At 36.7% G+C, this 13,692-nt stretch overlaps 1 protein-coding gene and 1 pseudogene across 1 annotated transcript; one reads left to right on the forward strand and one right to left on the reverse strand.

The window, feature by feature from the left end:
• Positions 1 to 236: 236 nt before the first annotated feature.
• LOC145788971 (two-component response regulator ORR26-like) lies at positions 237 to 4,780 on the reverse strand (annotated as a pseudogene).
• A 4,333-nt stretch (positions 4,781 to 9,113) lies between these two features.
• On the forward strand, positions 9,114 to 9,431 carry LOC145804005 (small heat shock protein, chloroplastic-like). Its single transcript, XM_082897413.1, has one exon. The coding sequence runs from the start codon at positions 9,114 to 9,116 to the stop codon at positions 9,429 to 9,431; it is 318 nt and encodes a 105-aa protein (XP_082753539.1).
• The last annotated feature ends 4,261 nt before the right edge of the window (positions 9,432 to 13,692 follow it).

Below are 13,692 nucleotides of genomic sequence, written 5' to 3' on the forward strand. Positions count from 1 at the left end.
CATTTTGTTTTTCGCGACCAAATTGAGACATTTTATGACGGAAGTATTAGCGACCAAATGTTTAGTCTTGTAAAATCAAATATTTTGTGACAATATAAAATTGGTCGCTAATTGTCATTTTCAGCGACATTTTCAAAAATTAGCGCTAAAGACTTTACTAGGCGCATTTTTAGTGATTTTTTTAGTGTTGAATTTTATTTTGTCACAAAAATCATTTAGAGACCAAAATAATGGTTTTAGTTTGGTTGCAAAAGTCTTATATGTTGTAATGGAGGATCGGGAATATCATGAACCGGAGCTTTCTTGGGTTCTGCCATTGGCAATGAAACAATACCTTTTAGATCACCTTCGTGGATTTTGGGATCGACATTCTGGACAAGAGTCTTATTGCTAGATATTTCATAGATCTCGCTAGCAGCATCACTTTGTTGCATATTGATCGAATTCTAAAGGCCAAGACTTGCAGCAGCGTCTCTTGAAGATAAATCCAATTGCTTTACCCCACCAAACGAAGCCTTTAGCCCGTTTTCCTTCTGTAACCTACTCAAGTAGAGGCGGTATTTTTGTACAATGAAAATATCTCTGTCAAATTTCCAGTGAGTATCGAATAGATAGCATATTTCCCTTCAATCTTCAGAGCTATCATTCAAACACATGTACTTAATTTTAATTTTAATGGAAGAAGGTATCATTCACAGAATGAGTGCGGTCTATCATAGATGGTGAGCTTAGTAATAGAATCTACTTAAGAAAGGCACAAGTGGAATTAGGTAGACATTTATATAAAATATGAGAACCCATAATATCAGATAATTAGGATGAAGCACAATACTACTCTCCAAAGACAACCAATGTAAAAAGTTAACCAACAAAACGTAAACAGGTTCTTAAACCCACTCCCCAACAGCACTCAAAACCCGCTACCCCCTAATCACGAATGTAAAAATATATGAAACAAACCAATGCGATTGTCAATATATATATTTTCATCACTAACACCTCCCCACGTCGATAGTTAATTCCAGCTAATATTTGAGCAAGAGTTACGAGTATCGCCTGCAAGTGGCTAGCAACATTTTCTCTTGTCAACCATGGTATGTTCATCAAGTCAAGAATTTTTTTAGGACCAACTCCTGCCAAACAAAGATGAAAATCATCACCTTCTAGAACACAACAGCCGAATAACAGAAAACCAATTAGATTGCAAACAACTGTAACTACAGAGTTGCACCTAGGAGGTCAAGGGTTCGAATTCCCTTCACCTGCATGTGGGTCTTCTCTCCCACTTAGTTGTAACAATTTACCAAAAACAAAAACAAAAAGAAAAAAAAAATAGAATCAGTAGGACTTCTGATTCCCACTTTAAAGGAAAGGTCATAATAAACTCACTATCGAATCCAATCTGATTTACAGCTTTGACAAATTTCTGATGCAGATCGACAGTCCAAACTACTCTAGCTTTCTTCACTGAAGAAGGATCAACAAAGTCTTTGTCGTCATGCTTGTTTTCAGCATCTTTTCTTTTTTTTCTGAAGTCAAGTCACCTCCACCAAACAACTGTCCATCATCAGATTGGTCTAATCCATGTCTCATCATCTAAGTTTCTTTATAGCCTTTGTTAGAATAGTAGAGAGAGAGAGAATAAAATGTATTGTATTGAATGATATGTCTTATACAATAGAAGGCTTATGTATATAGGCTGAGAAAGAGTATCCTACTAGAAATCTAACTATGAGAAAGAGTATTCTATAAAAGACCTAACTATGGCAATACCTAATAAATCTAGGAAATCAATACCTAATAAATGTAAGAATATATACCATATATACGTTAACATCCCCCCTCAAACTCAAGGAAGATAAACATCTTGAGTTTGGAGAGAGAAACTAAAACATGAAATAAAACTAAATAAAATAAAAGGAAAATAGATTACAAAATCCGAACGGGAGCACAAGGGCGTTTGAAATAGATCAGAGGCTGGAACTAAAGCCGGGAGACAGTTTATGGTCATGTCGAACCATTGTAGGAACTGGTTGAAACTAATGCCAGGACAATTTAAGGTAATGCCGAACCGATATAGAAACTGGCTAGAACTAATGCCGAGAGACAGTTTATGGTTGTGTTGGACCATTGTAGGAACTGGCTGGAACTAATGCCAGGACAGTTTAAAGGGGTCATGCCGAACCAATGTAAGAGCCAACCGGAATAATTGTCGACACAGTTTAAAAGGGTCATGTTGGACCAATGTAGGATTTAACCGTAATCAATGTCGGGACAGTTTAAAGGGGTCATGCCAGACAGACGTAGACGTAGGAGCTAACCGGAATCAATGTCAGGACAGTTTAAAAGGGTCATGTCGGACCGATGTAGGATCTAACTGGAATCAATGTCGGGACAGTTTAAAGGGGTCATGCCGAACTGATGTAGGAGCTTACCAGAATCAATGTCGAGACAGTTTAAAGGGGTCATGCCGGATCGATGTAGAAGCTAACCGGAATCAATGCCAGGACAGTTTAAACGGGTCATGTTGGACCGATGTAGAGAACTGATGTTGAACTAGCAAGCATGGCACACACATAACTTATGACATAGTGCTGAATGATAATGGCAACAAAGGACTGGGTGTGCCAGGAGACAGCTTGGATGATACACCAGGGAGCGAGTTTGGTGGTACACCAGAGAAAGTGGCTTAGATTGTGCGCCAAAGAGGGGCGGCTCGGGTTGTGGGCCAGAGAGTGCAGCTTGGATTGTGCGCCAAAGGAGACGGCTTGGGTGGTGCGCCAAGGGGCGACTTAAGTTGTGCGCCACAAGGGGCGACTTAAGTTGTGTGCCATAGGAGACAACTTAGGTGGTTTGTATGGTGTATAACCATACTCACCATGATATAGTAATATCCCCCCTCAAACTCAAATAGGCTGGAAGAGAGAAACCAATTTGAGGGTGAAGTAGAGGAAAAGATAGAGTGAAAAAAAAACTGTATTGCGAGTAAAAAAATATGATAGAGATATTTGGAGTAGGAATAAACAGCAGACAAAAGGAAGAGATCACCACGAATCGATACTAACAGGAAAATATGACAGCGGAATAGGTTGAGGTCCGGCAGTTGGCCAAGGCAAGGCTGCTGCCCGCCGGTGAAGCGAAGAATACCAAGAGCTTAACCTATAGCTCTGATACCATGTTAGAATAGCAGAGAGTGAGAGAATAATATGTATTGTATTGAATGATATTGTATTGAATGAATTATATTATACAATAGAAGGCCTGTATATATAAGCTGAGAAAGAGTATCCTACTAGAAATCTAACTACAAGCAAGAGTATCCTATAAAAGACCTAATTATGGCAATACCTAATATATATAAGAAATCAATACCTAATATATGTAGGAATATATACCATATATACGTGCCTTCATGACCTTCAATATCTCTCACTTCATGTATCCTCTTTCTAAAGACGTGTTGCCATATATGACGTAGTTCTTTCATTCTTATAGGCTTGAGAAGATAATCACATGCCCCATGTTGGATACCTCTCATTACTTTGCTTGTTTCCCTGTCAACAGACATCACTGCAAAGATTAAGAATGTAAAAGCGTTAGAAATAAAAGTTTCAATAGACATGAATGGAAGAGAACAAGAAAATCTAGCAATCACAACAAAGCTTCAAATATTAATCACAAGTACTGACTGATGACAAGAAGATCCATCTCAAGACCAACATGCTCAAGAAGCTTAAACCCATCCATGTCAGGCATGTTGACATCACTGATTACGATGTCAAATCCATCTTTTCTTTCACGAAGTGAGTTCAAGCCCTCTCTTGCCAAACAACATGTAGTCACTGAAACACAAAAAAAAAGTAGCATAGAAAAATTATAAAATGTCAGCAAGTACAGACATTAAGCATTTTCATCACCAAAGAAATGATGAAAGAAGAATGAAAGAAAGAAAGATGTCCGGTCAATAAAGATCATTCATTTAACAAAATGAAATATATGGAGGACATAGGAAGTAAATCCACATCTTTTGAGATCAAGGATGCTTCAGTGTTCATCCACGATCCAGCATTTCCACACCAAAGACAGGTTGTGATAATTTGATCGATATGTTAGATGCTCTGCCCAGCTCCCACCGGGAAATATGGTCCAATATGGCCCACCCCAACAGTCGGTGTCCCCTTGGGCTCCAACCCAAAGGGCACCTCCAAGTTAGAAGTGCCAAGTGCCTTCTTATAGACTTCAAATCTAGTTTTAATTTGTTTTTTCTATTGAAATTATAGTCAAAATTTTCTACATAATTAACATGTTTTCAAAAATCATAAATTTTAACTATTAACTTAAATGAAATAATGAAATTGAATTAAAAATATAAAGACCAACATTATTTAAATTGAAATTATAGTGATTAAAGTACATCTAAGTAAAATTATAATTGTAAAAAGTATAATTTATCTAATCGAAACCATAGTGATAAAAATACATTGAAGCAAAACTACAATGGTAAAAAGTATAATTTTATTATTTAATTATTAGGAATGCATTAATATCTAGGGGATTTTTTTTTTAAGATCCCTGGTATTAAGATTTTATAGCATAAAGGACACCCAACATTGTCATAATGTCTATGGTCTTTCAACATCGATCTAGAGAAAATTCGACCCAAGAGAAATTCTCTCAAGAGAAATTCTGGAAATTTTTCTGGACCTCCCAGAGATTTTCTCTCCAAAGAAATTCTAGGAATTCCTCTGCACTTCCTAGAGAATTTCTCTGGACCTCCCATAGATTTTCTCTCTAGAGAAATTCTCTCCAGAGAAAAACCAGACTGTAAGCCATTTAGACAACAACAAACTAGAGAAAATTGAACAACCACCATTTTGACCAATTTTCTCTGAGTACCAAAGAAATCCAAAGAAAATTGTGTAGAGAAAATTTGTGTAGCTTTGTGTGGTTCTATCTAGAGAAAATTGTGTTAGAGACAATTTGTGTGGCTTTGTGTGGCTCTATCCAGAGAAAATTGTGTAGAGAAAATTTTTGTGGCTTTGTGTGGCTCTATCCAAAGAAAATTGTGTTAGAGAAAATTTGTGTGGCTTTGTGTGGCTCTATCCAGGGAAAAATGTGTGGCTTTATGTGCCTTTATCCAGAGAAAATTGTGTAAAGAAAAATTGTGTGGCTTTGTGTGGCTCTATCCAGAGAAAATTATGTAGAGAATTTGTGTGGCTCTATCCAGAGAAAATTGTGTAGAGAAAGTTGTGCGGCTTTGTGTGGCTTTATCCAGAGAAAATTGTGTAGAGAAAATTTGTGGATAGAGTCAAAGAAAATTTCTCTGAGTTCACAAATTTCTCTAGCTCTATTCACAAAGAACTTCTCTGACTTTGTGTAATATGTAAGCCAATAATGCAATCTTTACTAACAAACCCACAAAATAATACTGAAGCAGTCAACAATCACAAATTTCAAATAAAGTTTTCTCCACTTAAATTTAGTTCTAACAAGAAATTCTCCATGAATAGAATAGTTTGTCCCTACTCCAAATTCCAAAACTTACCAGATATTTGTGTGCTACAGCTACAATTTCTTTTGCAAAATGTAAACATTGGCCTCTTCATAGGCATATTCAGGGTGCAAATGCTCGTGTGGAACCTTCTAGATGTTGAGAAGAAGATGCCCGTTCAATTCAGAGAATTTCTCTGGTCTAAACCAGAGAAATTCTCTGGATTGAAACTAGAGATATTGTCTCTATTTGCAGCAGAGTTGTATTTAGTCCTTGGTGATCGTACATTGATCCAAGAAACCCTAGCCTTGGATGTGTCTTCACAATCTTAAATCAGATCTCATAATTGAGTTCGTGGGAGTGAGATGCCAGTTCGCAATGACTCTGGCCAGCCAAGATCAAGTTCATTGAAGCCTAGCCAATTGTGATCTGAGTTCACAATCAAGCTCATCCAATCTAATAAGAATTTCAGAAATAAACAGGGGTGGTGTTTGGGTCAGAAGAAAAAAAAAATACACATTTCTCAGATTTCTTAGCACTACATGAAAAATTGAATTACGGATATCAATTGAAGACTCAATAAAATAACAAGTACAAAGAATAAAACATTTTTAGATCAGAAAATTCAAATCTTCAATGGATCTACGAATATATAGAAAACCATATAGCAAAAAATTCACATAGATACAGATCTAAGCAACCACAAACATATACATATATATATATATATATATAGATAGACATAGATATAAATAGATGGATAGAGTGAAAAGGCACTTATTCCTCTCCGTGGCGAAAGAGGTCTGGGCTCGAAATCTTTGAAAACCTTAGAAAATGGATGGAGGAGGAGTTTGTGTATGTAGATATAGTGGTCGGTCCGAAGCTGGACGCCTTTGTCAAATTATCCGATGAGGAAGAAAACCAAACTTTAAAATCTTGAATTCAAAGATCAGTCTCTGCGTTCTTTTCTCCAGGAAGATTAGATATGGAGGGAGATGTATGGGAATGTGTGATGGACCTTAGACATCACAAAATATTATTGTGGATCTCTCTCATTACTAAAAATGAGAGAGAGACTTTAAACTAATTTTTCCTAATATCTATATAGTGTAGTTTTGACCCTTCATTATATGTAGGGTTGTGGGATAGATTTCCAACAGCAAGGACAGTGCAACAAATGATGGAAACCATGGAGAGGATGATGGAAGACCCTTTTGTCTACACCAACGGGTGGCCGTCGCCGACATTAACTGAGACCGGCGAGTACAGCAGGGGAAGGACTCCATGGGAGATAATATAGCGATCCCGGGTTTACCCTTGTTGAACAGTGATCCGGACATGTGTCCGTGGATGTTAGTAATTGATTATTGTCTTGTTTACATCTGTTACTACTTTGAATATTGAGTTATAGGATGTGTTGGGCAGGTTTGTTACAGGTTGGTTGCGTTTGGGAGCCTAGTGCTGCTGCCCAGATTTTTGGACCTTCGCTCGAGCGAGGAGTTGGTCGCTCGAGCGAGAGTTGAGTTCGTGTCTGGTGGATCGAGCCAGAGTGGCTTCGCTCGAGCGAGCGATTGCGTCTGGTTCTGGACCTGAGAGTTGCATTTCTTGGCTCGAGCGAGTTTTCTTCGCTCGAGCGGTCTGGTTTGTTCTTCTCTCGAGCGAGAAGTATGTCGCTCGAGCATGCTGGTGGCAGACCTGAGGGTTTGAGTTGTTAGCTCGAGCGAGCATTCTTTCGCTCGAGCGCACTTTCTTTCGCTCGAGCGCACTTCTAGCTTTTCGGCTCGAGCGAGAACTTCTTGGCTCGAGCGAGAGTTTTCTGTGTCTGGTCGCTCGAGCGACAAAAGCTTCGCTCGAGCGAGCGTGTTTTATATCAGCGGACAGTAGCGTTTTTGAACATCAGTTTTTCACTTCCTTTTCTTTCAAGCCCTAGATCTGAGACTCTCTCTCTCTAAACCTACACTCTCTCTAAGATCTGATCTCCCTAGAGTGTGAATCTAGCCTAGGGCCTTTGTTAAAAAGATAGAGGGCATTGAGAGTTTCGACTTAATCTGAAAAAGTTTGGATTTGGAGCACGTTGATCTTCGAATCTTCATCTCCTTTTTGGCTCAAACTTCGAGGTAGGGATATTCTACTCCTCTCTATGGATTTTGTCTTTAAATTTTAGTATTTTGAGATGTTGGGGTTGGTTTGGTAATTTGGTGAAAGTTTGGGCTTTTGTGTTATTTTACAAAAGTTGAGGTTTTATTCATAATAAACCTAGATGCATGTTTGGCATAGAGAAATGGAATAAATGTTGAATCATTGATGAAAATGAGACCTAAGGGTTGAAATGTTAATTATGGAAATGACCTAATTACATTGTTTGATTAATTGGGATAATTAATTGTGAGAAATGAGGAAATGAAATGAGATTGTTGAGATTGGGAATGCAAAAGGGGTAAAGGGTGTAGTTGAATTATTTATCACTCACCGGAATGAAATGTTGATTGAATATCCATTTGTACATTTATTTTCTGTTTAGAAATAATTGCTTTGGGCTATCGGTGGAAGATAGTCGTGATTGTTGTAGACAATGCATGATGATTAGGCAAACTAAAACTAATCAATCGGATGTGTCATAGAGTATGACGGTTGATAGAATACATTAACTTTATGTATTCAGTGATTGTGTATATGACCAATGTGTTTATATGCATCATGTGTAGACGGTTGGTAGAATACATTAACTTTATGAATTGATTGATTGCGTATGTGATTCTGTGTTTACATGCGTTATATTGTGTATAGAACCTTTGTGTTTATATGCATTGTGTAGAGGAGGAGATGGGGGATGTACTCCGCGGTTTAGGGGAAGATGGGGGATGTACCTCTAAACCGGATAGGATTGGGAGGAGATGGGGGATGAACTCCGTAGATACAGCTCATATGTTTGTCTAGTGAAGTGTAGATACAGCTCATATGCTTGTCTAGTGAAGTGAAGATAGAGCTCATATGCTTATCTTTGTGAAGTGTGGGTATAGCTTATATGCTTATCTGTGAATGTGGGATATAGTTTTTATACATATCTGTTGAGAATGTGGGTAGAGCTTATATGCCTATCTGTTGAAAAGGGGAAAATGAAAGGTAACTTGGACTCATAAGTCGTATGACATAAATATGTGATTTATGTGAATGTATCAGTGTTGGCCATCTTTCAATTGCTAATCTTTTAGTCATTGCTCATGGTTGGTTTAGTGTATTTCTACTGGGCTGTGGCTCACCCTATATGGGAATATCATTTTCAGGTACAGGTAGCATACCACCTCCAAGGACATAGCTTGGGAGGCTAGAGGCGGACATACTTTTGTCGTTTTACTTTTTGATGTATTACATGTAAATTCAAGCCAAGGGCTTAATGTGTAAACGAGTTAGTACTCTTTTGTTGTAACCAAGTGTTAACTTGGAAAGCTGTAAGCCCGTAGGGCATTTTGCTTTTGTTGTTAACATGTAATACTTATGTAATGACACACTGATGAATAGAAGAATGTGGTTATTTCATATGTCAATGAATGTCTTATTTGATGGGTTTAATGTTAATATTTTGAGGGCGTTACAGATAAAGGAAGGAGAGAGAGAGTACAAGATGAGATTCGACATGTCCGGTATGACCAAAGATGATGTGAAGGTCTATGTTGAAGAGAAAATGTTGGTTGTCATGGCTGAGAAAATGGCCAAGGACATAAATGGCCAAGAAAGCGAGGTAGAAAATGAAGAGTGGTCTGTAAAGAGCCAAGGTAGGTATAGTAGTAGAGTTGCTTTAACTGAGAATGTTGAGTTTGAGAAGATTAAAGCTGAGGTTAAAGATGGGGTTTTGTATATAACTATACCTAACGCTAGTGGCACTTCCAAGGTTTTGGACATTAATGTTCAACGAGTAGTTGAATGTATAATCAATTATTAGGGTTAATTTAGTGGTTAGATTTCCATGTTAGTGAGTTTAATATTTTCTCTCCTCCAATGTAGTGAAAAAGAGAGTAGTCTTTTCAATTTAGTATTTTGTTCTCTTTAAATATTTTGTGTTGGTTTCATTTTTATTTTGTTTTTCTAATTTTGTTTCTCATTGATTGTTTAGGATGTTCATGCCTTATTTTATAATGAGTCCATGAAATTAACATTTTCAATGTATGAATGTGTACAAACTCTTTATATATATATATATATATATAAATTTTGTGCAACAATTTTATATTATGCCTCATGGAATGTTCTGTTTTTGTTGTTATTACTTATATTTTTACTCAAGTTGAGTAGAAGTTTTGGTAGAAAGTTTCATATTCAATGAATAAACTTAAATGTGAGTAAGACTGATGAGTGTAGTAGTTTGAGTGGAAGCTATAAATTAGGGCTGCAACTTGGGCGGGCTCAACTCGAGCAACCCGTGCCCAACCCAAGTTTTTTTAGGGCTTGGGCAACAATATTTTGTAATCTGGACGAGGTTGGGCAGATTTTTGATGCCCGAATTGTAATTCGGGCCGGGCCTGGGCAAAATCAGTGGCTAACCCGAGCAACCTGAACCCGAATTGCATTTAATATATTATAGAAATTATATGATATATATAAATTAAATTAAATAAATGTCCTTAATGTTTTTTTTTTTTGGCTGGCTTGAGTGTCCCATCCCAATGGCAATGGCTAACTTTGTTTCTTAAAAGTGTGATCTGTGTCTTCAACTCAAACAAGCTAGTGCCACCAAACTCCAGCAGCTTCTTCAAATAGAGTAGGCACTCTAGAGGGCTTGTTTGGAGAAGCACCATTGCAGAAGCTTTTTGTTGTCTAGTGCAATTCGGGCTAACCCGAGTTCAAATTATAAAGCTTGGTCCGGGTTTGGGCAGCCATGCTCGGGTTGATGGTTGGGCTTGGGCGGGCTTGGGCACTGCCAAACACAATTCGGGTTGGGCTTGGGTAAACCCCTAACCCGACCGAACCCGCCCGAGTTGCACCCCTACTATAAATTAGAGAAAAGCATGATAGTGGAAAGATTGGATAAAAGCGTTCAATTTTTTAGTTTTTAAGTAATGAGTGAAGAAATTTAAGAGAATGTAATCACCAAAGTCTTCAAAAATAGTTTTAAAAATTTTTAATTTTTAATTTTAAATTTTTTTAAATATTTTAATTCACTTAAGTTTAATATACTTAAAATTAAAAAATATATACAAAAATCTTTAAATATAACAAAATATAAAAATGTATAAATTTTTATATTTTTTGTATTTGATAAATTTTTTTAGTTTTTTTTATTACAAATATTATATTTTTAAGTATATTTAAATTAGATAATATTTAAAAAATAAAAAAAAATTGTGTAAAATATTAAAAAAAATTATTAAAAAAATATATAAAAAAATAAAAAATTTAATTTTTTGAAAAGTGGACTCAAATTTATGGAATCAAATGACTTTTTATTCAAATTTGAATTTTAGTAAGGATTAGAGATGTCCATGTAGTGTTCATCTGCCACAAAATTCGTAGGGTTTATCTGGATTTTTTTTCAAAATTTTCCCTACACTAATGTCAAACAAAGAACAAATCTTGCAACACTATGTAAGGATTGAAAGTCTAAAAAGAATATTAAAAATAGATCCAATTAAAAAATAGAGAAGTTTATTTTAAAAAAGAGAGTTACGCTATATTTATAAGTAAATAATCCTTTCAAAAATTAATCCAAGTTTTTCTCAGATCAGAAATTAATTCAAGTTAAAATTAATTTTTTTGCAATCTAACTAAAAAGCCATGGAACACCCAAAATAAAATTTTAATTAGAACGATATGAATCTCGTGTAAAACTCACACTCAAAAACTAACTTGGAAGGGGAGAGTGTTTAAGAGACTTAGGTCTCGTTTTCTTTTGGAAAGTGTTTATTTTAGTTTAAGTTAAAAAGTTATTAAAAGATTAATAAATTATTAAAAAAAGTTAAATATTCTTTTTTTCTAAAATAAAAAAATATCATAAGTATATCAATTTTTTTACCTCATATTTTAGCCCCAAAAAAATCAAAAATTACAAAAATAAAATATTCACAAACGAGGTCTTATATGCATGGGTGATAATTCGATAGTCCGGAAATACGGTCACGTAGTGTTTCATGGTAGTATAATTGGTAAAAAATGTGGAATATTAATTATTTGCATTATGGTAGTATAATTAGTAGAAAAGGTAGAATATTGATTATTTGTATTAGATAATTGAGGAATATAAAGAAGTATAATAAATATTGATTATTTGTATTGGATAATTTTGCAATTGATCAACTTCAACTGAAACTGAGGGAGTCCTTATTGGAAGAATAGGCTCAGTAGTTGTTGCTGCAAAAGAAGAAGTACAAAGTAATGTCAAGTCTCAATACCAAAAATTTGACAAGGAAAAACAGCAGAGGCATGAAAGAAGTTACTTGTTTCAGAAGTGATAGCAACAATGGGAGAGCTACGAAGGGAATAGTGCTCATCAATATGTTGCCTTCTTGCAGTTTCCCTTTGGATTGCATCAGCAGCAGCTGCTTCATGTCTTAAGAATTGTTGCTGCCGTCTCTTCTCAGCTCTTTGAAAAACAATTATTTCTCTGGAATATTCATCATCTACTGCTTTGGCAGCCGCCTCATGACTGGGGTCTTCGACCAAATCAGAAGGAGAAACAGTCATCTTCTTTCTCTTTCTTCTTGGTAATGGTATTTCCTGTTCTTTCTCAGTCTCCCTCTCTTCAATCTGGGATTCAGACCTTTCAGGGGTAAGTTCCTTTTCTGCTGCTTTGACAGTTGTCTCATGAGAAGGGTCTTCGACCAAGTTAGAAGGAGAGACAATCATCTTTTTCCTTTTTGTTCTCTGTAATGGTATTTCTTGCTCTTCCTCCATCTCTTTCTCTTCAGTCTGAGATTCAGATTCTTCAAGAGGGAGTATTAGCTTCATTTTCTTTTTCTGTTGTTGTTTGTCTTTGAGAGTAGCTAAAGTTTCAGCTCTTTTAGGAGACTCTTCTTGTGGAGACCCTGAACCAAGAGATATGAATGTAAAGGAAACAAACAAAAGAGTCTAAGGAAAAAGAAACCTGAAAATACTTACCCCTTTTTGAAGCAGCTTTGGTAACTCTAGCAGGAGAGGGTGAGGCTGCAGGAGTAGTTTTGGCAGCTGTGTAAAGAGAGGGAATGTTCTCAACTGTTGTTAATTTAGCCTTCGAAGGCACTCCTAACCCTATTAGTAAATCATGAGGGTGTACGGATAAGCGCACTTCCATATTGGCTGTCCACCAGTTTTGAAATCTTTTCAGAGCCAAGCCAGAGGGAAGGAAGGGGACAAATTTGAACTCACTCAATTCTTTTAACGTTTAAATGTTGCCTCTTCCAGTTTTGATTTGGGTATTCTCAAGTCTCTGGCTGTAAAATGGACATTCGAGAGGCTGCAAAGTGGAATGGGAATCCCCTGAGTTAACCCAAATTGCCTGGCAAATTGAGAAGGGCAGTACACCTCAGCTAAACACTTATAAGCTCAAGGGTTTAAAGTGCCAATGAACAGCTCCCTCGGCAGCAAAATAGAAGCCCACATGTCTTTGTAGGGTGGGGTGGAGCACTCTTTATCAGCTAAGAATGTTTGCAGCCAAGTAGGTCCTTTGTTAACATCAAAGGGGCAAAAGAAGGTGGCAGATGAAAAAATAGGAAGTTGGTGAAAAAAAGTGAGGTAGTAGGCAAAGGAAGCAGGATAAAGAATAATTCTAGCATATTTCTCCCCATAAGTGCTAGGGTCCTAAACAAGGAATTTTAAGCATTTAGGATGCAAATCAGTGAAGTAAGCAAGGAGCCAGAGTTGGAGCACCCAAAGGGGACCCCCTTGGTTAACATCAAGAGGTTTCTCACAAAATTGGGAACATGCTCTATAAACATGGCCTAAGAGGTAAGGAGCCAGGGCTATGCATTTTTTCAAAACAAGTGCCTTCGCAAGTGGGGCGAATTCAGGCATAATCCTTTGAGATGATGTACAAAAGAGACACTTACACAGCCAGTATAAAATAAAGGAAAAAAGTTCTCTATCTCTCACGGGGCCTACCCTTTTGTTTTCAGCCTTTATAAAGTCACTATAGGAGGAATTTAAGGATGGAAGGGGAAACTTCACAAGAAGGTCCGGATAGCCGGGTGTAAAAAGAGTACTAAGGGGTGAAAGCCCTAGGAGATGGCAGATAT

The sequence above is a fragment of the Camellia sinensis genome, chromosome 12, assembly GCF_055761805.1.
Source record: "Camellia sinensis isolate YWXY chromosome 12, ASM5576180v1, whole genome shotgun sequence".
Lineage (NCBI taxonomy): Eukaryota > Viridiplantae > Streptophyta > Magnoliopsida > Ericales > Theaceae > Camellia > Camellia sinensis.

Excerpts from the sequence above, each read along its gene's own strand:
- LOC145804005 (XM_082897413.1), top strand. The coding sequence starts at position 9,114 with ATGAGATTCGACATGTCCGGTATGACCAAAGATGATGTGAAGGTCTAT.